Source organism: Ischnura elegans, chromosome X, assembly GCF_921293095.1.
Source record: "Ischnura elegans chromosome X, ioIscEleg1.1, whole genome shotgun sequence".
In the NCBI taxonomy this organism is placed as follows: domain Eukaryota; kingdom Metazoa; phylum Arthropoda; class Insecta; order Odonata; family Coenagrionidae; genus Ischnura; species Ischnura elegans.
Window position 1 is genome coordinate 92,621,694 of NC_060259.1, and position 26,726 is coordinate 92,648,419.

A 26,726-nucleotide genomic window follows, 5' to 3' on the forward strand; every position below is an offset into this window, starting at 1 on the left:
CGAGAGTGGAGGGAGAGTGCTTGCGGCGTTTGGATCGTTGAGGACGGAAGTCCAGCCTCTGACAATCCCAACGATATCAATCGGAGACTGAGGTTGCCCACGAAAAGGAAATGGCCTCACGACCCCCGACGAGTAAAATCACAGCAAATTGTCACACGCCGGTGGCTAAGTCTGAAATGAGCTCTACCCTCGCCAAAGGAAAGAAACCTTTAGGTTGGAACACTCAGTGTGCTAACCGACGAAACGCAAGTTGAATCGAAGGCCATCCAACGAGAGTGCCGTTCAGCGAGAGCCACTGATATCCGCCTGAAATGAGTGCTGCGCCACTCGGACATTTCCCCGGCCAACCCGCCCGCCCCCCCAACCCGAGTATTTCCGTCGCCTCGGCCGCCAGTCGGCCGCACCGCTGCCGTCCGCGAGGATGCCGCTCCGCGTGCAGCCCGCCACCCTGCGCGCGGCCGCCATGACTTGCATCGCGCGTCATTTCGACCTCATCTGTTACGCGGCCGGCACGCCCCAGCGCATGGCCGCACTCATCGAGTCGGGCGACTACCTCAACGTGGCCTCGCCCTTCGACGATTTGCGTGAGTTGCATCGCCTCTCTCTCCTGCAGTGAGTGTGTGTCGCCACTAGCGAGAGCACGGATGTCCATGGCCTTCCTTTGTTAGCCGCCATCTGGGGATATCCTTTCGCATTGGCATATGACCCATTGTCTTGAAAATAATTGTGGCACAAGATCGAATCAGTGGTCTAAAAATTTTCGGCGAATATTTCGACATGCTACCTACGTATCAGCCTGGCAGTCCGTGGGAACATCAAGTTCTATCGCCAGGCTTTCTAGGAGGGAAAGAACTCAGTGCAGGGAGTGAGTGGATGGCGATATAGTAAGTGGATCTTCGGCGCCGACCACGAGTGATCGAATTCCCTCACGAATAACGCCTACTGTGGTCAAGTGAAATCATGCCCATCACTACGTCTCTGGTATGGCGCTACAACTTCAGGCGCGGGTGTTATTCTTCTTTAGAAAACTATGCTGGCCTCAAGTCCTCGAGTTCATTTTTCTTCACGCTGAAAGCTTGTTTTCCTCCTGTATAGCAAACAAAGCCAGTTTTAATGAAAAGAGGATGGATCCTAATAGATCTGATACTGACTTAGGTGTTGATTGTGAACGGCTAGTTCTCAACCTTCCACATCTTGCATATTCCAAAGGTTCTCCAAGCTTAAGCGTGCTTCATTAAATTTGAAAAATAAACAAGCTTTGTTTAGCAAGTGGACAACAAAGAAATTAATACCTTAAGAAGGAGCTTCTGCGATAATTATTTAAGTATCGCTTTGCAAGGAACAAAAATGCTTTTAGGCAGCGTTAGTTGGTGAAATTATTAATATTTTCATTAGGGATGAGTCGATTCCACTTTTTTTCGATTCCGATTCCAATTCCGATTCCTTCAAATCGATTCCCGATTCTCGATTCCGATTCCATCGATTCTTATACCTTCTAACAGGTGGGATTTTAATTTTTCTGTAGCATTGCTATCATTAAAATTTAAGAATTGAATGGAATAAAATAACTAGGGATGGACGGATCCAGGATCTAGGATTTTTGGAGCCAGATCTTTCGAATCGGATATTTTTGAATCCAAAGGCATTTTCAAATTCCTGTCATTAAACAAAGTCATTATTCAAGTTTATTCTGGATACATACAATCAATGGAATGATTTTTAGATTTTCATACACATTTTAATATTATATATTTAAAGCTGGAAATTCATTAAAAATGCGTGATTGACCATAATTAGCAGCCCAAACTACCGGGCCGATCGAGCTGAGATTTTTTGTGGTAAAACTAAAAAAATATTCATCGGGAGAAAAAATCTGAAAATGCCAAAAAATGCGATACTTTTCGAGATATATCGATCTACTTTAACATGGGCTCTTATGGAAAAAAAATAAATTCGCGATATGACCTACTTTAAATCGCCGCACGCGGACGACATCCAAATGGGAAACATTAGTTTTTTGGCCGATTTTTTTGGCATGGGTTAGAAGCTTCCAAGTCGAGCCGATTTCGAGATATCGATTTACACGCGTTCTTATGTGATTTCGATTTGACAGCTGGCGAACGAAACTTAAGCTATGTAGCTCGCGAAGATGTTGGCACAAGCCTAACTATTCGTTAGACTTTGGGTTTTCTTTTTTAATTAGGTATCGTAATAGTTAATGAATTATTTCATTTTGAAATTTTCCCAAATTATTTTTTTGGCTTCCCGGCGATCGCCGCCATTCCTCCCCGCCAAACGGCAAGTGGTCGGACTCGGTAAGAAAAACTCGCATCGCCTTATAGGAGGGAGCATGGCAGTAGACATTGGGAACTTGCATTGGGTATGTATACGGAGATTCTTAACCAAAGACCACGGTCCATTTTTCGAAATGCGTTTTTCTATTGTTTCCAAATTAATATCTTAGGCCTCATGCACCATGGATGGGTATATGAGTTTGATATAAGGGCCGCCATTGCCTGTTCGGTGAACCTATGCTGCCATTGAAAAACGCGAATTTGCACTACTTGGTTGGTATTACAGGTAGACCAATGAAATTTGCAGGAATGGTACATCCTGGTATTCTTCACGGTGCAATGTTAAACATACTACTGCTGGTGGGCTCACCTTCGATATATATCGAATCTACGTTTTATTGTATTTTAACGAATGCTAATAAGTACTTGGAATATTCATAAATGGGGACAGATGTGCCGGCCTAACATTGAGAAAGACCAAGAAATGGAATACCAACCAATGAAATTGCGTATTTCAGAGTTCCGGGGTCAGCATAATCGAAAGTTCGATACGATTATTATACCAAATACGTAAAGTAGCATAACTTCTTAAATATTTTTGATAGACCGATAAAATTTGGTTATTTGGTACATCATAGTATTCCTCATAATTCAATGTAAAAATATAATTTGTATGTAGTCTCATATTCGATATATATCGATTCTGCGTTCTCTTAAAATGTATCGAATTGCTATACCACATAGTATGTAGCATCGCAGGGGTAAGTTGAGGTGGTATTAAATAGTTGATGATCGTAAAAAGAATTCTGAATCATTAAAGTTGCGCATTTCACCATACAGGTGTCAGTGTAATCGAAAGTTCGATTCGATTATTATACCAAATAAGTAAATTGACATAACTTGATAAGTATTTTCGTTACACCAACGAAATTTGGTAAATGAGTACATCTTGGTATTTCTCATGAAGTACACTGGGAATACGTACTGTATGTAGTCTCATATTCGATAAATATCGAATCTGTGTTTTCCAAAAATATATCGAATTGCTATAATACTTAGGATTTAACATCCACGGGCATAGTTGAGAAGGTAATAGATAGTGTACGACCATAGAATGAAATTCTAATCAATAGCTATGAGCATTTTACTGTACAGATGTCAGAATAATCGAATGTTCGATTCGATTATTATAACAAATACGAATGTTGACATAACTTGATAAGTATTTAAGGTAGATGAATGAAATTTGGTAAATGAGTACATATTGGTATTCCTCATAATGCACAGGGGAAATATGTTTACTATATAGTCTCACATTCGATATATATCGAATCTGCCTTTCCTTAAAATATATCGAATTGCTATAACACATAGAATTTAGCATCCACGGACATAGTTGAGAAGGAAGTAGATAGTGTACGACCATAGACTGAAATTCTAATCAATAGTAATGGGCATTTTACTGTGCAGATGTCAGTATAATCGAAAGTTCGATTCGATTATTTTACTAAATACGTAAATTGCCATAACTTAATAAGTATTACTGTTAGACCAATGAAATTTGGTGAATTGATTCATCTTGGTATTACACATAATGTGTTGTATAAATATGTTTACTATGTAGTCTCATATTCGATATATATCGAATCTGCGTTTTCTTAAAATGTATCGAATTGCTATAATACATGGGATTTAACATCCACGGGCATAGTTGAGAAGGAAAGAGATAGTGTACGACCATAGAATGAAATTCTAATCAATAGCTATGAGCATTTTACTGTACAGGTGTCAGTATAATCGAAAGTTCGATTCTATTATTACAATAAATACGAATATTGACATAACATGATAAGTATTTCAGGTAGTTGAATGATATTTGGTAAATGGGTGCATATTGGTATTCCTCATAATGCACAGGGGAAATATGTTTACTATGTAGTCTCACATTCGATATATATCGAATCTGCTTTTACCTAAAATATATCGAATTGCTATACCACATAGAATTTAGCATCCACGGGCATAGTTGAGAAGGAAATAGATAGTGGATGACCATAGAATGAAGTTATAACCAAAAGCTATGAGCAATTTACTGTATAGATGTCAGTATATAATCGAAAGTTCGATTAAATCATTGTAAATTATACCAATATTGACATAACATGATAAGTATTTGAGGTAGATGAACGAAATTTGGTAAATGGGTACATATTGGTATTCCTCATTATGCACAGGGGAAATATGTTTTGTATGTTGCGTCAAATTCGATATATATCGAATCTGCGTTTCCTTAAAATATAACTAATTGTCATACCACATAGAATTTAGCATCCACTGGCATAGTTGAGAAATTAATTGATAGTCGATGAATAGAATGAATAGAAATGTATAACCTAATAAAAATATGAATAGATTTTCGTATTTTTCAAAACAGATGTTACTTTTTTTTAAGTTCGATTCGATTACTGTAGAAAATATTCAAAATGACATATCTTCATAACTATTTCAGTTAGACCAATGAAATTTGAAGTGTTTTTGCATATTAGTATTCCTCTTAATTCGCAATAAAAATAATGAAGAGAATGGACTACCTTCAGATTTATATCGAATATGCGTTTTCATAAAATATGTCGAATTGCTTTAACATTACGTGGTGAAATTTTCGAACTTTTTACCAACTTATGGACCCAGGACTAGGGTACAATTGACACCACCATATCTTCTACCCTTTACACACCCGCTTGAAGAATTCAAGCACCCAATCGACTCGTTTTTATAAATTAAAAATAATTTTTTGGGCTTTCAAGTTGTTTTTTAAAAACATCTTTACATACTCAGGGCCTAAACTGTTACGCTTGGGTTTCGAAATGAAAATAGGAAAAATCTTAGGATGAACCACTGACCAGTTTCGTAGCAAGAGGACCCCCCAAAATATAAAAACACAATTGCTTTCCTTCATAAAAGGTAACAAAATATTTAAAAATCATGTATTTACAAAAATGAAAAATGAAAGAAAAATGTATCTTTGCAAAATGATTTTTTTCTTTTATGAAGGGTGTTAAAATTAGTTTGAAACCCTCTTCTTTGTACCCTGTTGTTTAAAAATTTTCCCCCCTGGTTTTGGAACCCCCCTTAACAAAATTCCTGGCTACCCCCCTGCCATCGACTGAATTCAAATTTTTCTCACGCACGTTTCCCCCGAATTTTACTTTCTCATCGCATACGGACTTGTGTTTCACCCGAAAATGCTTCAGTATGGTGAGGTGGATTTCGCACATCTTCGCGATAATTTACGCCACAGTGCACACACACGGTTCGGTTCGGAGTCAGATTTTGCTTCAGTGACGTCGTTGCCTTCAAAGCGAAGCCGGGCGCACTACGTGATATATGTAGTTGGCGTTTCCAATCGTAGCCACCGGTGGCTACGTTCCAATCCGGCTCTAATTGTTTGAGGGGTTAATGTTGCGCTTGTTTCTTTGAAAATTGTGCTGTTTGTACAATGTTGCATATCAGTAAAGTCTAATTGTAGAATTGTAGATAGAAAACTGAGCGGCATTCAATTACAGCTGAAAAATAAACGGAAATATCGTCAGTTATGCGTCTCGTTTGGTCTAATTCTTTTTTAAATCTCGTGCATGTCATCTTATTGTCGAAGCTATCAAGATATCTTCGGGCCCAGAAGTCACTCTCCTAGCATTTTTCGTCTAGAAACGGAGAATTGAAGCAGGTAGGCCAAAAAAGGAAAGGTGGCGCGACGAGGTAGGGATGAAACACGCTTCAATTTTTTTCGTGTGATTTGATATTTTCCTTAGAAGACAATGATTTATGATCCGTTTGATTTCGGATACGAAAAAACAACAATAGAGGAACGGGCTGATGGACGGCCAAAGGTGGTTTTCTGAAATCCGCGACGTAGTTACATTTTGACGTGGTTATTACGTTATTATCCTACGGCGCTGAGATTCCCCCGATGATTGTTCAATCTCTTGGGAAGAGTCACACTATGTGCCAGTCGTATTTTGCCTTTTTTATTTTCTGGCTGAAAATCCTGGCCTCGGCTGAAATTTTACTCGTAACCTCTGCGAGAGCTTTCAAACAAAACGGTTCATGAGTAGGACAAGAATCGCATGCGACGGCGCATTCGAAGAGGGAATCGGAACTCTATCCACCCTGATTGCATTCACTGAAGCTATTATTTAAAATTTCGGATCCAGATCCGATGTCTTCCGCGACTTTGGATCCGATGTATCCGATGAAGGGCAATATCCGCAGATATTTGGGTCCGAGGTATCCGATCCGACCATCCCTAAAAATAACAGTAGCCGCGGTGGCTAAACAATAATGTAGCGTTCATTGCGTCCATACACACTAGAGCAGCCTGGCGGGTGCGCGGTGGCGGCCGAAGGCAACCTGTCGAGTCCGCCCGGAGGCCGCGGCGGCTTATGCCAAGCAAGTATCAACTTTCTCAAGGGTTGCATTGTTGAAACTGGGCTATACAAACGCGAATGTGTCTAAATTTTTTATTATTGACGCAGACGCGTGTTAGTCTAAAAAAAGTTACATATTTAAAAAACCCGCTCTCAGCGCGTATTTATAAGAAACTTTTTTCACAGGAGAACTCGCTCTCTGCACGTTTTTATTATCATCAGACTTCCAATACCATTCAAAATTTAAAAATAATATATTTCGATCTATTATACTTTAAAATTGGTGGTCCAGATGAATTCTCCGAATGTGATTCATAATGCCACTCTTGCCGACATTTTCATGTTTCCGAGGCCTCTTAGGCATGTTCGTCGCAGCACCCGCGTGCCGGGCGTATCCTCCGCGCGGGGCAGGCTGACACCGCGGCCGCTTAGGTGTGTGGCAGCCTTTATGCCCCAAACTTATAGTCTATGCTCAAAACATTTATCTTCCTGGAATCGATGGAATCGGAATCGACTTTAGGCGATCGATTCTCGATTCCGATTCCGTTCCCGAGAATCGGTGGAATCGAGAATCGACATTTGGAATCGACTCATCCCTAATTTTCATTTCATACAGTCGGCATGCTGAATCTTTCCAATGTCTTGGGATGGACGCTAGATTCAACTGCCTCGTCTAATGTCACCAGTTACGTCAAGGCCTTTGGATACGGTATTTTCCTGTCCGGATTGTTCGAAATCCAAATTGAGTTCCGTCATAAGACAACAATCGGAAAGTTCCCCTTATCTGAAGGGTACTAGGCGGTCCAGTGAAGACAGATCCGGTCGTATGCTCTCGTTACCACCCTAATAACTCCCCTTATCTCGAGCGCATCCTCCAAGGTGCAGCGGCAGAGCTTCACCATTGTCATTTCATTGGGAAGGCGACGTGGAGAAGCCAGTGTCTACATCAGTGAACGTTGGCCAACTATTCCCTCCACCCGATTCGAAATGAAACTCTTGTGCTCACCAGCGCTGCTACGAGGGCAAGTGAGGAATCTTCTCGGAGGAGATTCGAATCTGTTGTTTGAGTAAATTTTTGACACGGGACGAATTAGTTCTAGACAAAGAGAGGGCATGCTTTGTGGTGGATCGGTTGAAATGATATCGGTGGATGCTTGGCCCACACTATGCATTAAAAGTTGAGCTTTCAGCGTTTGGAGATCTTGAATAAAGCAAAAGCTAACGCTAGCAGCCTATCTCGGACATTTGATCGCGAATCCACTTAGGCTCGCCGCTGGCTAGACCGTGTCACCTTTCTCAAGTCAACCAACACCATTTTTCTCTTCGTAAATTTTAGCGTGTTTCTGATTATAAAGTATATGTGCAATGCCCATTATTATATAGGGGAGGATGACAAGTGGTATTGTCATATACAATCACTTATGAGCTTTCAACGGATAATCAATCACTGGCCAGTGTTTCATGATATAGCACATCATTAACAATACCTTGATAGTGACACAAACATTAAGTGTACTAGGGATATACAGGAAGTGTATTAAAAACAAAACTAGAGGATAAATATCCCAATCAGAGTAGTCAGAAGACGACTTTATCTTGAATAAATGCACTTACGTGGCTCCGCATATTTTAGAAAGCTCTCGATTTCAGAAAAATACCATTTTAGAAAAGCTTCTAAATTAAATGGAGGATATTTTCTCCGACCACAATAACGACGGCGAAAGAAAGATGAGAGGGTGTCCAAAGAACTTTGCAATTGTGTGCGGTGGTGAGCATTATGTCTCAAAGTTGACAAAAAAAGATAAAACATAATTATGAGAGTTCGGTATGTTAACCAAAATATCCATTATCTGGGTATTACCGTGTGAGTTACTAAAACGACCTGGAGCAAAAGCTAGACATATATGACACGGGCTAAAGACAATTATGCGACTTTTATGGGACTGGCATAGTTTCAAATGACTTCAAGAAGACATATTCATCTAAGTTTCAAAGGCGGGGAAGTCCTCCCGAACGCCGTAGAGCTATGCACAGAGCGACTGCTAGCAGAGAATGACATTTCAAAAGATTTATGCAATCCACTGATCTGATAGTGTGCGTGACTCGTCTTCAAAAAATATGCCACTAAAATTGTCGTAAAATTGAAGCTTATTTGAAGTGAAAAAGTATGCATGTGGCTATAGAAAATCGGAGCTTCGTGAGAGAAGCGCACCTCTTCAGAATTCGAAGGTAAAGATGATATGATACAGCACAATATTATGGAAGCAAATGTATTGGCGACACATTTTTTATTGTTTTAATCTATAATTTTACCATTAATAGAAAAATTTCTGGTGTGGGCGTCTATGGCATACATTAAAAAGCAATGAAATATAACCAATATTGTGAGAAAAACTAGAAAAATATCGATATTGAGCGTTATATAGTGCTAATAAATTCTTTCTTTCTTAAATTCATTTTGAGATGTTCTAGGAGCAACAAGTTGCATCACAGCGAAGTCTGAAGCAGCAGAGTGACCATGCCCCATCCATTGTACACAAGTTTGTTTCCGTTCATTTCCTTCCGTCAAAAATCGCCGAACACTTTCTCGCAATAAGACTGGCAAAGATACCGCGAGATTTTTTTTATGCGATGAGAAGGTCGAGGACAGTGACAGAATTGGCAAATCATAACCCGAACTCGTTCAAATATCACCCTAACGCTCCTTCATTACAGCCATTTTTCTGCAACTTGATCACCAGAATTTCAGTGATTTTTCGCAAAATAATTTTTTCTCAACGTAGAACCACGATAAAAAGACATATTTTCAGGTGAAACTATCGGTACAGCGATGAAAACGATCGTTTATTGTCGTAGAAAGAGTCGTTAAATGTAAGTTTAGCTGAGCGTAACCAAAGGTGCTCGCGTTTCATTCATCTCCGCCCATTTCCCAAGCCTGATGACCTAAGCCACGAAAAATAAAGAGTGATTATGCTTAAAATATCATTTAGACAGACATTTCATAAACCAACCGTTTCTCTATTTTTGTGGCAATAAAGAGCAAAAACATTACAAAACATTTTCACAGATCAATACATTTGGATTTAATATAATTGTTCGGGCCGGAACAGCCTTATGCCTTCTTTTCTTCCATTTGAATTTCCCTCTTTTCTTCTTTTTCCCGCCTGCCTTGGTTTTTTTGTTTTGTGCCGTACTTTTTTGCCTAAAGAGGGCTTGAGCAGCACCGGAAGAACGGTGCTGGCCTGCGGCACCGGTATTCATTCATTCGCTTGGGTCCGGGCGAAGACGACAGCTTTCGTTCGCCTGAGTTCAAGGCGAAGAGCGTTTATCTCGTCGAAGCTCTGACGAGAATCAAGTGGTGGACGGACGCATGGGGTGGAGAGTTCGGGCGGAAGCCAAGGTAAGGCGGGATTCCCTTCCTTATTTTCTTCCACCCCCGTCATTTCTTCCTTTCACTGTATTTAAATTTTGGTTTCCAGTCCCTCATTTCTCTTTTCTTATTATTTTCGTCGTAAATGTAAGGCTAGTTCCGGCCCTGCATGCATTGCATAATCGGGCGGAGCACAACGGCCCCGTGACGCGACATTTTTTGGTGCCGAAACCCGGGACAGATTTGGAAATCATTAGGCTTTATTTTATTTTAATTTATTTAGTGCGTTTAGTGCAATCATGCCAGAAAGTGAAATAACCACGAGACAGAATTTCGAATCGCGTCTATCCCTTATGCGATTCAAACGGGACCAGTTCAAAGCCACTCTTTCGGTCGCGTATGATTTGGCACGTCAGTTGAGTGAATACCAGGGGCGAGTCAGGGAGCATCCTAATTTTGGCGTATTTTCTGCCAGGTGTTCTAGTCTAAAGGAGGTTTATCGTGGTTTTTTAGATGAAAATTTGGCAATTTTTGAGCACTGCAATAATTGCAATCGCGCGGACGTGTATAAGATAGATTCCGTTTTGGCAAAGGAGTTCGAGGAGAAGTATTATTTTATTTTGTCTGTTTCTGATGGATTGAGGGCGTCCACGAGCGATGTGGACGGGGAAGCCCCTGTGCAATCCCAAAAATGTAAACTCCCAGCCATTGATGTTCCGAAGTTTTCGGGGTTGTTTTCTGAATGGCCCGCTTTTCGCGATATATTTAAATCGGTGGTGCATTACCGGAATGATATATCCGCCATTGAAAATTTTTCTTATCTTAAATCTTCTCTCCAAGGTAAGGCATTGGCAATAATTGCCTCTGTACCTTTTGGCGAAGCTCATTATCCATCCGCCTGGAGAGAATTAAACGATTTTTATGATAATCCTCGCATTCTTGGATTTTCATTTTTGGACAAAATGTTGTTTCCAGAAATTTCTAATAATCAAGCAGAGTTACAACAATTCGTGACAACGTTTGCAGAAATGTATGCGGCTTTAGGGACCCTGAATATTCCAGATTTGGGAGAATTTATTTTATTCCGCTTAGCCGCTCGAGTTTTGAATTCTGAGATATTATCCCAGTTTGAAGGATCGCTGAGTGGAAACATGTTCCCTTCTGTAACAAATCTAATTGATTTTGTAAAGAAAAGAATTAAAATTCTGCAAACATCAAGTGGATCGGTTTCTAAATTTACCTCCACGAATTCTCGAGGTAGGTTTAAATTTTCTCTGCCAGTTTCAGCCAACGAAGCCTCTTCAAGGATGTCTAATTATTCAGAGAAACGGGATAATTGCCCATTGTGTTCTTCTTTGCATCCTTTATTTAAATGTCCACGTTACATTGAAATGAGTTGTAATCAACGTTCAACCTTTGTGCGGTCAAAAGGGCTGTGTCTCAATTGCCTAAGGCCGGGTCATTGGGCTCCCAAGTGTCAAGCAAGAGGTATGCGCTGTCAAAGATGTAAACGCTATCACCACACGTCTTTACATAATTCTGCCGAAGACGGGAACTCAGTCGGCGCGAAGGACGCAGGAAAGGTTTCCACCGGATTGCGTGACGATAGTCAAGAGGGTATTTCCTTGTCAAAAACATCTACCACCTCATCCATACCCCCTGCTATCATATCGTCATGCACTCGGAGTGATCGGCAGCATTCGACTATTCTAGGCACAGCGGTTGCCTTGATTCAGGCTAGTAATGGGGCGTGGGAGCGTATCAGAGTTCTAATAGATCCGGGCTCACAGTTATCCATTATTTCGTCCTCGGCGGTAAGGCGATTATCTTTGCCCATCTCCGCTTACGAGGGCGAGCTATTTGGCTTAGCGCATGTTCCCCTGCAGCAACCCAACGGTCAGGTTTTATGCTCTTTATCTCCAAGGCATACGTCATCCCCCGTATTGACCACGAGGTCGGTTGTAGTATCGGAGGTCTTAAATGAACTTCCAACAACTCCTATCCCACTCTATCTTTTCAAAAAATTTGCACATTTGCGTCTCGCAGATCCCGAGTTCGATAGACCGGCCCCCGTAGAAATGTTATTGGGCATGGATTTATTTCCTAGGATTCTTCTTGGTGGGCGGAAATCATTGCCTTACGCAAATGTGATAGCTATGAATTCTGTGTTCGGTTGGGTTATAATGGGAAGTTATCCAACCATTTCCCCCCAGAATCCTTCTCAGGTAATTTCGCTGGCTATTGGTAAGAGGGAGACACTTCTTCTCAATCAACTGAAAAGGTTTTGGGAAGTGGAAGAAGTGGAGGTCGAAATTCTACCGAGACCTGAAGACGTGCAATGCGAAGTAGGGTTTCAAAATACGCATCGGCGTATGCCTGACGGTAGATATCAAGTTATGTTGCCATTTAAGGCATGTCCTCCCACTCTGGGAGATTCTCATGGATATGCTATCACGCGCTGGATGAACACGGAGCGCAGATTGTCAAGGAACTCGCGTTTAAAAGGCGAGTACCATAAATTCATGAGCGAGTACGAGTCGCTGGGACATATGTCCAGGTCTACGAGTCCCGGATCGTATTATCTGCCCCATCATGCCGTGTTTAAGGATGCTTCTCAGTGCGGTCAAATACGTGTTGTTTTCGATGCCTCGGCGAAGACATCACTCGGTATTTCACTAAATGACGTCTTAGAAACTGGTCCCAAACTTCAAAAGGACATTTTTGACCTTTTAATTGGATTTAGGACGCATAAGGTCGCGTTTATTACCGACATTGTGAAAATGTATCGACAAATATCGTTACATCCCGACCATCGCACCTATCAACACGTTGTCTTCCGAGAGGATCCATCGTCCTCATTATTGGATTATGAATTGAATACGGTGACCTACGGAGTTGTTTCTTCACCTTTTCTAGCGATCAGAACTCTACATCAGCTCGCCAGTGATGAAGGACAAAATTTCCCGTTAGCCTCAAAGGTGCTTCTTCATGACACATATGTTGATGATATCGTCACGGGAGCGAGCTCGATTGCAGAGGCACTAAATTTGCAAAAGCAATTAATTTCCTTGCTTTTATCAGGAGGCTTTTCTCTTGGAAAATGGGCAAGCAATGCTCCGGAATTGTTAAGTCATATTCCCGAGGAGAAACGGGTATCAATTTTAAATTTTGATTCGAGCGATGTTTGCCTTTTAAAAGTTTTGGGAATGTATTGGTCACCAAAATCCGATACTTTTTCCTATCATGTCAATTTTGATACGGTGGTCAATTCAAAAAGAAAGCTGCTTTCGAACATTGCCAGAATTTTTGACCCGATTGGGGCTTTGTCTCCCGTAACTTTATGGGCTAAAGTTTTGATGCAATCCCTGTGGAATGAAAAATTATCTTGGGATGATTCCCTTCCAGAAGTCATTAAGAATCAATGGGATAATTTTGTCTCGCAGAGTCAGTTGTTGCAGCAGATAAAGTTTCCTCGATATATATTTCCACGGTCTTCTTCAGAGGCGCAACTGATCGGATTCTGTGATGCATCGGAGCGCGGCTACGGTGCGGTGGTGTATATAAGAACGATCGCAGAATCAGAAATTAATGTTCATCTAGTTGCAGCTAAAAGTAAAGTTGCTCCCTTGAAAACTTTATCTATTCCAAGGCTTGAGTTAATGGGAGCGTATTTATTATCTAAGCTTCTATCCCGTTTGTCATCTTTATTGGACAAAAGACTTCAGATCCTCAAAATATATGCCTGGACCGATTCTCAGATTGTGTTGGCGTGGTTGCGAATGTCACCTCATTTATTAAAGACCTTTGTTGCTAACAGAATCACTAACATTACGGCTTCAATTCCCAGTTCTTCGTGGAGACATATTGAATCATCCAACAATCCAGCGGATTGTGTTTCGAGGGGAATGATGCCAAATCAGTTGCTGCTATGTGACTTATATTGGTCAGGTCCGGAATTTCTAAAGGAGGATGAATCAAAGTGGCCATCTATACCTTCGGAAAGTAAATATGCAAATGATCTACCGGAGGTTAAGATTCAAGCGCAATGGGCAGGGGCCATCCAAGATGAAAAGGGATGTTCATGTCATTGGATGAAGGCGTACTCCTGCTACTTGAAATTAATACGAACAGTTGTATTTGCGCGTAGATTTATCTCTGGTTGTAAGGGAGTGCAGCGACCATCCAATCTTCTTATTTTGGAATCTGAATGGACCGAATCTCTTAACCTCATCATAAAACTGGTTCAGAAATGTCATTTCAAGGATGTCCTCCATTCTATTTCTAGAAACAAGTGTCTTCATTCTACTTTTGCTCGTCTATCTCCTATTATAGATGATCAAGGGATCCTCAGGGTGGGCGGCAGGCTCATTAATTCCGCATTGCCTCAATCACAAAAACCTGTTTTGTTGCCTAAAGAGAGTCATCTCTCTAGATTGATTGTGCGACATTATCACTTTGCATCTCTGCACGGGGGACCTCGAATGGTAGAGGCATTAATAGTCAGAAAATTTTGGATTATATCTGGTAGAGCACTTGTGAGATCGGAAATAATTAAGTGCATTGTGTGTGCACGTTATCGAGGAGCTCACCTTCAGCCCATTATGTCACCGTTACCATCGGCGCGGGTTGTCCCTAACACACCATTTTCTTTAATTGGAGTAGATTATGGGGGTCCTTTCACCTACAAGTTAAGTAATAGGAGAAATGCAGCACATGATAAATGTTATTTGTGTCTATTTATCTGCTTCACCACTAAGGCGGTTCATTTAGAGTTAGTGACATCTCTGTCAACCATAGCTTTTATAGCGGGATTTCAGAGATTCATATCCCGACGCGGTATCCCTAAAGTGATACATTCAGATTGTGGCACTAATTTTGTCGGGGCAGATAGATATCTAAAAGATCTGTACCAAATGATCCGTTCACAGGACCACAAGAAGGCCTTAACGTCATTTTTGCCCGATTCAGGTATAGTTTGGAAGTTTAATCCTCCTTCTGCTCCTCATTTTGGGGGACTATGGGAGGCTGGCATTAAATCAGTGAAATATCATTTGCGCAGATTTCTTCATGGTCACGCTCTAAACTTCGAAGAATACGCGACTTTATTTAGTAAAATCGAAGCCATTTTAAATTCACGACCGTTGACTCCAATATCATCCGATCCTTCGGAGATTGACTGCCTCACGCCTGGTCATTTTTTGATAGGGCGTCCACTAATAGGACTGCCTGCTCATATTACAGACGAATATTTTCCTCTTCCCGTTAGGTGGCGACTGGTAGAGCAAATTTATCACCACTTCTGGCGTCGGTGGTCGTGGGAATATCTGCATACATTACAGCAGAGATCGAAATGGACGCAAATGTCCCCAAATATAAAAATCGGGCAATTGGTTTTAATACGTGAACCGAACCTTCCCCCGTCTCAGTGGATAATGGGGCGTATACTTAAAACATTTGCCGATTCCACAGGCGTAATTAGGGTCGTGGAATTACAGTGCGCATCAGGTACATTAAAGAGGCCCGTGGTTAAGTTGGTGCCTCTACCAACAGCAGAATAGATTTTTTGTTTATATTTGTGATAGATCGGATGTAAGATTTTTTTTTCTCGCTAGTTGCGCGTTAGTTTCGTTTTTAACATTCTTATTCCTTCTAATTCCCTATCCACGGCCTAACCTGAGTCCTGTAGTAAGTCTTCCAGATGGGCCTCTGGAAGTGAAGCTATAGTATCCCAAACCCAACTCTTAGGATAGGACTAAGAACGCAGCTTATTTCAGTTTTCGTTATAAAGAGGTGAATTTTTGCTAAATTCAGGTGGGCGGTATGTTCGGGCCGGAACAGCCTTATGCCTTCTTTTCTTCCATTTGAATTTCCCTCTTTTCTTCTTTTTCCCGCCTGCCTTGGTTTTTTTGTTTTGTGCCGTACTTTTTTGCCTAAAGAGGGCTTGAGCAGCACCGGAAGAACGGTGCTGGCCTGCGGCACCGGTATTCATTCATTCGCTTGGGTCCGGGCGAAGACGACAGCTTTCGTTCGCCTGAGTTCAAGGCGAAGAGCGTTTATCTCGTCGAAGCTCTGACGAGAATCAAGTGGTGGACGGACGCATGGGGTGGAGAGTTCGGGCGGAAGCCAAGGTAAGGCGGGATTCCCTTCCTTATTTTCTTCCACCCCCGTCATTTCTTCCTTTCACTGTATTTAAATTTTGGTTTCCAGTCCCTCATTTCTCTTTTCTTATTATTTTCGTCGTAAATGTAAGGCTAGTTCCGGCCCTGCATGCATTGCATAATCGGGCGGAGCACAACGGCCCCGTGACGCGACAATAATGTTTTTTTTTCGAAATGGCCCTTGATATGATGCCAAGTGCTCATAGAGAAGCCAAACAGCATACCATACGGCGTGGGCACGCTCACGCGATTAAGAAATTTCTTGAAAATTTTCCTCGGAAAGGCTCGCTGAGTTTGTTTACATTCTTTTCACTTCATGGAATAATACTCATGGTAGGTATATCAAAACAATACGTCACAATAACATGAAAACACTTCCTTTTTATAGCATTGTCAGATGGTGACATTGAAACAACGAGCGGCCATGCAAATGAGAAATCTAACCGTTTTATCAACGCTAAACGGTGCAGGTGCAAGTTAGGCAGAAGGGAAATGAAAATATTTGCGTCTTACGATGAAATGTCAATGGATTTAATTCATGATCGAATGAACCTTCTCCGTGAATTCACACCTCTCCATTAACATTGCCAATCATCGTTCCCGAGATTCGAATCACGTATGCATCCTGAAGCTGACAGAATGTTTGACTCCCAAATGAGCGGAGATGAGTGCACTCACCCCTGATTGATGACGGCCTCAGTGGAAACTGTCCTCGAGCAGACATCTCTCAACTGCTCCTTATATAGCTGCCTCCCGCGCCACTCTTCTCTCCAGCGTGATGCATAACTTGAAGGATAACAGAACACCTCGTGATCTGGAAAAGCATTGAGCTGGGCATAATGTTTAGCTACGAGTTACATTGTAAGAATGATATTTTCTACGCTAACATAAAAAAATTCATGAATGGTTTAATTAACAAAAATTAATGGCAGTTTATAATTGCATTCAAGGTAAAATTTGTTTTATGTCACGTTATATATTATTCTATAAATAATTATTCTCAATGACAACCGATGGGTAAAGGAATTTTCAAAGAACTTGTGGGATTGTCAGCGGAAGAGATACTCCATCTTTTGATCGGTTCTTCTGTCAACCTCTGCGATCATAACGATTGCCATTTGCAATCCATCCATGTAAATGAAGAATGGGTACAAACATGTATATTAGTGAAAGGATCTCTTTGAGGCTTCTGAAACGAATAATAGGGTGCTTTCCTTTTATTTTTTATCGCCTAAATCGAAAGATTTACCCTGGAGTACGCATTTTACGCTTCTAGATTTTTAAATGACGATATATATATTTTTCGCGATCAAATGAAAAGTGAAAATTTTCAAGCGCGCGATAACGCGACGGCTAAGTATGAATGTTGGGAAAAGCCCGTGTAACGTAATTCTAGTTCCGCCCGCTGCCGTGTGAGGCCGCCTTGGTGCGAGGCTATGAGCGCCGCTACGATGCAGACTGTTAGCAGGTAGCGCTTGGCTAAAATAAGGGTTATTAATACCTTATCAAACGAAGAAAACTTTCCGACCTCAGGCAGTTTTAATAGGTGATTATTAAGACATTTTTCCCTGAGCTCTGTGCCTCATGCATGCATTGGTAATCTCAGACGATGTAAAACTCCCATCTACTCATATAGCATCTAGGTCCCTGTAACGTCACGTGGAGTGGCATCGCATGGCCGCCAATTTGGCCTTTTTCAAATGAGGTTAAAATTATGAGTTAAACAAATCAGTTAATGAGTTAAATCGCTGCCTTCGAATCAATGCCTTTCGTTTTCTTTGAAGAAGGAAACTACCCTATTCTCCACTCCATATTAGGTTTATTGAATGACGTTCCTGTGTCCGTCCTGTCGAGGTATCAAAGCAGACCAGAGGGTGTCCGAGAGGAGAAACGATACCTGCCATTGAAAGAAATTGGCGGCACGTTCTCAAAACCGTTCCCTGGATTAGAATGCCTGAAAATGTTTCTTTTCAAAAGAACCCTTTAATGGCTCCCATTTCTTATTACCTAGCGCTAATGGTTAATAATTTATAGCATTTCCAATGGGAATTTAATTAACTAATCGGCTGAAAGTATTAATAACTTTTTTATCTTGACCCTGAGCCGGTTCGAATCGCTGTCTTCAGACCTCATTTACACTGCACGGGGTCATGTCTGCAGGCCATTGACGTCACTCCAGAAGAGACTGGATATTCGATAGGATGAAATGGATGCGGGTTAAGACCAATATCCCCGGTAAGGATCAGTGGGAAATTTCCGGGAAGGATGAGTTCCGCGCCGTCGTTGAAGCGGCAAGAGCGACCACAAGTAAAGCCTGACCGTTCCTCTAGGCTCGCTGACGGAGTGCCACCACTCAAATCCATAGGTAGATCAGATAGTAGTGCTAGTTGAAAATTCTTCCCTATCTTGAGTTAGCCGCCAAACATTAGGACGCTCAGAGCATGACTTCTATCATGTACCCTTATTAACAGCAGTTTAATTGAAATTAATCATTTACAAGCCTCTAATCTAGCCTTAGAACGAAACCGAAAACGTCACCCTTAAAGCTACTAACTAGGGAGAAAGGGAACTTATCGATAAGAAAATAACCATGGATTTTTCTCTCGCCCTGTTTGCAGTTGTTCTGTCGAGCTCTAGCCGACGTTGCTCTCTGTCCCTTGCAGCGCCTGCCCTCTGCGAGGACCTGTCCGAAGCCATCAAGAGCATTTCGCACCTTCGCCGCCATCACCTGCACGCGCTGCTGTCGCCATCGACGCGACGCTGGGCTGCCTCCGGTGTGGCGGATCTGCTCGTCGCCATCGACCTGCTGCCCCGACGATGCAAAGTGAGCATCTCTTCGATTCGGATTGAGACCAGGTTCCGAGTGAGCGAGTGCTCACTAGGAGTGACGAGACGCCAACCTGAAGGTTTTCTCTTCGACCTGCCCTCTATATCTATAAATGAACAGAAGAGAATACCCGCTTGTCAGATATCAATAGACTCCGACACCGTTTCATCGACCACCATGAAATTTGGCACGTTTATGTATTTTTTCAGGAAGAAAGTTTTTTATTGGTTTATCCTGGTCCCCAGGGCCCTCGAGGCCTCCCTCTCTTAGGCTCAATGTTCAAGGATCCAGCTTATAGCAGAGCGTTATTTAAATTGTAAAAGAACGTTCACTCAATTACGAGGGCTGGGATTTTATTTATGAGATGGCTGATTAAATTTGGTTCTATTTCTTTCAATTGTTCTGGAATTCACGCAAAAACCTAGAAAAATTCAGATTTCCTTGAAAATCAATAATAATAATAAATAATCAATTATTATTTTTTAATGTAGTTAAAATATAATGACATTTGCATTCGAATTAGACTGAGTGCAAGACGTAAATATAAATGGCTATTCATCATCAGATAAGTATTTTTTATTTACACTGTTGTGAAGACGCATGTACTACCAGAAACGTCATACAGGTTTTGCTGGCATAAATAAATTTGGTGATAAGGCTTGTATGCACTCAAAGAACGTTGAAGTATTCAAATTACAACATATTTGAAAGAGATCCCTCACAATTACAATTGATTACAGCATTCCCTTTTCACTATCAATTTATAAAGTTCTCCAATAATCACATTGGTATGGCACTGAATTAGCTAAGTCCGCATGGGTGTTGAAGATTTCAAGTCTGAAATGGTGATCATGAAAGAATCTAGTAAGTAGCCAACTAGTTAAGTGTTAATGTACAACTTACAGACAATCTTATACCCGATAGAATCATTCATAATAAATTAGAGTTATAAAGACAGCCTTCCCGGTTCGGTACCTTGTCGGAAGAAGTCGAGTTATACGCATTAATTCTAGCACTCATTAAAAACATTTGAAATAATGTTTTGATGTTCGTTCATTCTGAGTAGATATAGAGAGTAGAAAGAATAATTTAGAAATTCAACTCACACGCACAGCAATAAAAGGCTTGAGTTCCTCGCATATTTAAGGAAGATTATGTATGATTGGTGCTTTCTGTTATTCCTCAGAATCTGCAGAAGCTGGACATATCATACGTGAGGCACATCAACCCGAACGCCCTCATTTCCCTCGCTCCTGTCTTCACTTCCCTCGTCAGCCTCAACCTACGAATGACCCTGACCGTCGATCAGGTACGTTTACATTTCTTACCAAATCGATTAATAGGTTCTAATGCAGGAAGAAGGAACTTCAGCACTCAAAGGGTAGTGAGGGGCAAGAGTCCGCATGGGGCAAGAGTCCTATTCCGAAATAGCTCTCTTAATGTGATGACGCTTCTAGTCAATCAGATTCATTTACGTGACCGATTGTAACACAGGGTTGCGTTCAGTCGAAGACAAGGAACTACAGAAACTGAGTTTTTCCAAATTTTCATTTATATGCAACGTTTATCTAAATTGTAGGGTCGCGTAATTCTTATCCGTGCTCTCGGCGTTTATTTAACGGCTATTTTTGTCTACTTTACGTTTAAATGTATTATTTTCCTTGAAAATTCATGCAGTTAGCTGATTCGCAGCTATCTACACGGTTGTGTTATGACGCATTATGTGCATCAAATGCCGTTAGAGTAAGAATCCTGGGGCAAGTGTCCGCATTAGGACTCTTGCCCCACGGGTGCTGACTCCTACCCCACTATATACCATTGCTTTTTCTATGACCTGGTAGTTTCTGTTATTGAAATCAAGTGTACTTCTTAGATAATTGTTTTGAAAGAAAATTCGTAACTGTTAGAGAAAAACCGACCGCAAAGCATTAGGAAAACAACTTTTGGAGGTGGCTACACTGAGGAGGAGCAATGGAGAATCCATGCGTTCTATTTCAGCTAGTCAAGAAATTGATGTATTGCCTCCGAGTAATAGTCTTAAGTGAAATAGGAAATAAATCATGTTATGATCGGGAATCCGAAAAGTATTATTTGATTCCAGAATTTTAGGTACGTTTAGATATGCATAATACTGCCTGTTTTCGTACAAACTACTCGTGTACAGGCATGAATGCACATTCCCTCGACCCTTATTTTTCCGAGAAAGCGTTTGAAATATAAGCTTGCTGATGGAGCAGTTCCATGAAATCTTTTAGTGACGATTGATTCCGAATTCATAAATTCAGTCATACGACTGTGGAGTTTGTGGATAATTGTACTATGATCCACCAATCATTGATTGGATAATGTGTTATTAACGTATAACGTGGGGGAAAGGACCTTGCACAAAATATTTTTAAAAGGGAAAGTTCACTTGTGAAAACTGTGATTAGGACTCTTGCCCCATTATGGGAGGACACTTGCCGCACGTGAGGGGCAAGATTCCTATTTGTTTTTCTCTTAAATTTTAATTAAATTTGGCATTTCTTTATTTTTTATGAAGAAATAGAATATGAGTATAGTATAATGTATAACAGAAAAAAACTGTGTAAATACAAACATTATTTTTTGAACCTATGAGCAAAATATTTATAATTGTTTGTTAGATGCGTACTCTTGCCCCTCATTTCCCCACATCCACCATAATGAATGATTTAGAAGTGAAGTGAAGTGAATTTTCCGCCTATCTTAAACGGCGGAAGAGATATCTTTTAGAAATATCGTTATCCCTTTCAATAAAAACACGAATACGCCAAACATTCCTCTTCAAATGTTTAGAAGAAAATGATTTAACCAACGCAAGTTCACCATATATCTCCCTGCCGGCACTGAATGACTTTATTGGAGAAAGTTTGTTATCCTCTGCAGATAAATTTCGATCAGTGAACAAAGAATTTCACTAGAATTATATTTTATAGGGATTCAAGATAAAGTTGAGCGGAGGCTACGGAGGGTTTTTTAATCATATAACAACACACCGTTGGCCGCCTTGAACTAATGACTGGGCTGCTGCCAATCAGGGACGAGCGATCAGGCAAGATATCAATGAGCAATTGTAAGAAAAATGTCAAATAATATAGCATTCCCAATTCTCTTCTTCAATGATGCGCGAGGAACAACCAATTCGGTACCATTATCGCCTAGCGGAGTATTTACAGATTGGGGGGCCCCAGGTCCGGTACTGAAACAAGGGAGTGACCATCTCCTGGAATCTCATGTTTTCGTGTTGCTGGATATACCTTTTGAAATGACAATGAGCGCATGCAGGGGTCGTGAGCGCTATGCACGGGAGCGGACCTGCATATTCTCAGCCTCGAACTCAAAGTTGAGCGGAGGCTACGGAGGGTTTTTTAATCATATAACAACACACCGTTGGCCGCCTTGAACTAATGACTGGGCTGCTGCCAATCAGGGACGAGCGATCAGGCAAGTGCGGTCGTAGAGAGAGATGGAATGACTGAGCGCTTTCGCTGAGCAGCGATCGCATTGAGGGGGAAAACTGCACAAATGCAAACGTGGTAGCGCTCACTCTGATTGCGCCCAGTATCTTGACGCAGAAGCCTGTGAAAAACTATATTTATTTTAAAGTCTCCTAAATTTATTACTCTACTCACTAGACATATGCGTCGACAATATAAAGTCTTTCTAGCGACGCTCGCCAAAGCCTCTCCGGTGAGAATTGATCACGAACGATGAAAAATTGAGATTTCGAACTCTTCTATCGAGGGAAGGGGGATGAGAGATGGTCCATTCGTGTCTCCCTCGCTGGAGTGTCAATTCCACCTGCGTTTCCATTTTCGGGTCATATTTTCATGGAATAGATACTATATTGTCATTAAGTGTGCAGAAAATTCTTCCTGCCCCCGATGACATGGAGTTGCTCTTTGCTTGTTGTTCTTTCCAAATATAATGCAGATGTTGGGTAAAATAGGGGAGCAGTGCGTTCACTTGCTGGAGCTGAACCTGACGTCGACGGCGATCACGGACCGCGGCATGGTGATGCTGTGCCTCTCGCCGGACGGTTCGGCGCGGTGCCAGGCCCTGCGCCGACTCTGCGTCGCCGACACGTGGGTGACCTGCTCTGGGGCGGCGGTGGCCCTGCTCGCGCTGCCCGCCCTACAGCACTTTGACTTCGACCGCATGTTCGAGGTGAGAACGCAATGTGTGAGACATGTGGCCTTCAGAGAAAGAGGGAACGCATAACTCACAGGCCGCATTTGGCCGCATTCATGTGACGCACTCATTATTCAAAACCTCCGCCATTCTCTTGAAAATTTCAGGCCATACCGAGATATATATCCCTCGCGCGCACTCTGGCTATTAGTTCTAAGCATTGGATTAAGACTCTTGATCGATAGAAGTGGGGAGGCAAGATCAATGTAAGATTAGCTTAACACGTTTTAAAGAAGCAATGAGCTCACCGCAATATGTATTAATATTTGCCATTTTACTAGGACACGTGACGGCCGTTCGATTTATCCTTTATTGTGAAACTTCACTTATTTCAAACAAATGCTATCACCTTGAAATTTTAGGTGTATCCGTCATCAAACTGCCTACATCTAAAATTTTGAAACGTCTCCTCCGAATTTTCTCAGAGAACCAGACATTTCTTGTTTGATATACAGGCAAATATTGAAAATATCTTACTCTATATTCCCTGAGATTTTCTAGATTACTTATAAGATGATCTTTGTAGGTACACGAATTTCACACGCCTAATTGGGCGACTTGGGCGGTAGTATGTAGATGTCGATGTAGTTCACTCAAATTTGTCTTTGTTAGACGACCGCTATCGGCCAACAGCGGACGTCATTAGGCACATATTACAAATTCTTTATTTCTCATGTGCCGGTTGTCCAAGGTTAGGCAAGGTAAGGCATAAGGGCCAAGGTAATTGATGAAACAAACGATCTTTCAAGTATGTCCGACGACGGCCGCCGTTGAACGAAACTGTTTATCTATTAAATGCAAATCATGGTGAAAATCACGTTAAAAGCTTTTTTTATCGGTCATGAGTTTTACAAAGTTTTTATAAGTATTCAATTAATGATAACGTAGTTTGTGAACGAGTAAGTGGTCGCGAAAAAATACTAAATTACCGATCAAGTGATGCGTCCTTTTCACACGAACACCTGTAAAATCACTCGTGATTTCCACAAACGAAGACATTCACTGCTCAGCTATGCGTCAGACCATCTTCTTTGGGATGTTGCAGTCACTTTGTAAAGATCGCTTCAGTGCCGATGCATCCTTTTTCTCCTCTTCGTCAGCTCGCCAGTGACCTCAAGTAGCCAACCGCAAATCCGGCAAAAATGTCGCCCAAACTAAGATGAACCAACACGGAGTTAAACCCATGAGATCTCAGGATCTTCTTGATACATTCTGCGAAAAGTAAGGAGAAGAAGAATATTACTGACAATATTACTGTGAGAGTCACGTTCCCTACGTATATTTAATGTTCACCATCCGGGTATGGTAACAGTCACATATACGAAACTATTCGACGAAATCTGGGTGGAGAAACCCATGAAACATACATGGTGTACTTTATGAAGTGTGATATTTTCACTTTCCCTGTTGGAAAAATGTCGCTAAGTAGAGCGTCAAGTTATTCCACTGTGTGATGTGACCACTTTCGTCCCGTCAGGCAATGCGGATACTGGAGGCGTGGGAGGGCACGGCAGGGGAGCGGGTGATGGCGGCGCTGGGCGTGTGCTCGGCGCGGCGCCCACTCTCGCCGCGCCCCGCGCTCGCGCTCACCACGGTGACGTCGTGCGGCGAGGCGGGGAGCGGCTCCCACGGCCCCTCGGTCACCGCACGCCTCTGCCCCCGAGCCGCCAGCCTCACCGTGAGCGGCACCCCGCTCCCCGCCGAAGCGCTCTACCCGCTCATGGTGCTGCGCAACCTCACCGCACTCTCGCTGACCGCGTGCGGGGCCGCGTGCGACTTCGAGGCGGGCGTGCTGCCGCTCCTCACGGCACTCGGACACCAACTCAACAGCCTCATCCTCGCCAAGTTCTTCTCCGTGGACGTGGGCGGTAAGGGCCTTCCAATTGTACCCGAGCTAAACAAGAGGCAAATTCTTAAAGGCAACGTGGAAAATTCGTTACTGTTCCGGGAAACGGAGAAAGAAATGACTGCTTGCGGCCATCACCTTGTGCCCGTGAACTGTGCCTAAGCAAATCGGGCTATCGATTCTGTCTGTTCAGCGGGCGATTCTCATTTTACACTTCTACGTCTATCGTGCCAGTTTACTGGATGGATTGGATTTGCCGTACATGCGTAAATTGAGCAAGAATAATAAATAAAATGTGTACTAGATCACTCAAGGCGGCTGCGCACAAACCAAAAGCTGAGACTAGCATGAAAATTTCACGATAACTAAGAAAAATGGCTAGGGTTTTCAAATGAAATACTTATTGAAAGATTTTATTTAAATACTTATTGATCCTTATCCTTCTTAGTGAGTATAAAATTTAGTGGAAAAAAGTGTCACCTTGACATTAAAAACATATCGTATAAATCGATAAGTGGGCAGCCGCTAATTAAAACGAATTTTCCTTGCAAATCAATGAAAAATGGCTTACTATTTCAATTATAATGCCTTGCTGATTCGAAGAGCGCACGTAATAACCGATACGACCTCCTAAAAAAATCAATAATGAAGTAGCTGAACAATAGTTGAAAAACTCTACTAAACCACAAAACGAACTATAAAAGGTGTTTCAGGACGTGGTTACCTTTAGATGAAAATGATATTGACGGAGAAAAGCGAAAATAATGACTATGGGGATATTGAACAATATTTTACCCGGAGGAAGCTACTCTTCAATTTTTCTGTCAAGTTCGCCTGTTTCGTTTGTACAAAAATAGTTACACGTCGATACGTAAACGGCTATTTCGTAACTGACATCTCGTAGCCGACATCTCGTAAACGGACAGCTCGTAACCACGACATCTCGTGCCGCGACAATTGGTAAAGAGACAATTCGTAACTGACTATTTCGAAAACGCGGCAGTTGATATTAATACGCTCCATAACCGGAAGTGATGAAATCAACTCATGGAGGGCATGAGAAATATTAGTACTCAAACTATCAAGATTTTTTTCTATTCTCTTAGTACGTTTTCGATGGTGTTTCAAGTTTATCCCAATATGAAATGCTAGTTAATGATGTTTTTGATCCGCTGATACCGAATATTTAGTCATTTCTGCTTAATATTTGACTGTTCTACTCTAACAAATTAGTCAAACAATTTAGTGTTGAAAAATTAATAAATAAAAAAAGCTTTTTTTGGAATGAATTAGAGCTGATACCGCCGATATTATTTTTACAATACTTTTACTGTAATTTTTTATAATATGAAGATAGTTTAGAAAATTAAACATTCCTATATTTTTTTTAAATTTAACAAGACAGCTGTTTCCAAATAATCTCGAACCACCGGAAACAAAGTTGCAACTAATTTTACTCTACTTATGGCTCTTTTTGTTCACGCTATGCAAAAATGTAAACAATTGATTGTTCCAGCATGTAAATAAATCAAAGCAGCTCGTAAATCAATCCTTTCAGTCCGCTGAATCCGAAATCAATGTTATTTTTGCTA

The 26,726-nt window shown here is 41.5% G+C and overlaps 2 protein-coding genes across 4 annotated transcripts in view; one reads left to right on the forward strand and one right to left on the reverse strand.

Annotated features, from left to right (window-relative positions):
- The first annotated feature begins 403 nt into the window (after nt 1-403).
- Nucleotides 404-26,726, forward strand: part of LOC124171656 — a 29,054-nt gene continuing 2,731 nt past the window's right edge. The window contains exons 1-5 of one of the 3 annotated variants that reach the window (XM_046550880.1): nt 404-584; nt 18,868-19,073; nt 20,263-20,385; nt 23,031-23,264; nt 24,766-25,156. In XM_046550880.1, coding sequence (XP_046406836.1) covers nt 422-584; nt 18,868-19,073; nt 20,263-20,385; nt 23,031-23,264; nt 24,766-25,156 — 1,117 coding nt within the window. In that variant the 5' untranslated portion in view covers nt 404-421. Of the gene's footprint in view, nt 585-643; nt 885-18,867; nt 19,074-20,262; nt 20,386-23,030; nt 23,265-24,765; nt 25,157-26,726 lie in introns of those variants that run through there. The other 2 variants (XM_046550881.1, XM_046550882.1) reach the window with 2 other exon arrangements.
- Nucleotides 24,141-26,726, reverse strand: part of LOC124171655 (synaptojanin-1) — a 73,429-nt gene continuing 70,843 nt past the window's right edge. The window contains exon 21 of the mRNA XM_046550879.1: nt 24,141-24,500. Within this exon, the coding sequence (XP_046406835.1) occupies nt 24,480-24,500 (21 nt within the window). The 3' untranslated portion in view covers nt 24,141-24,479. The remainder of the gene's footprint in view (nt 24,501-26,726) is intronic.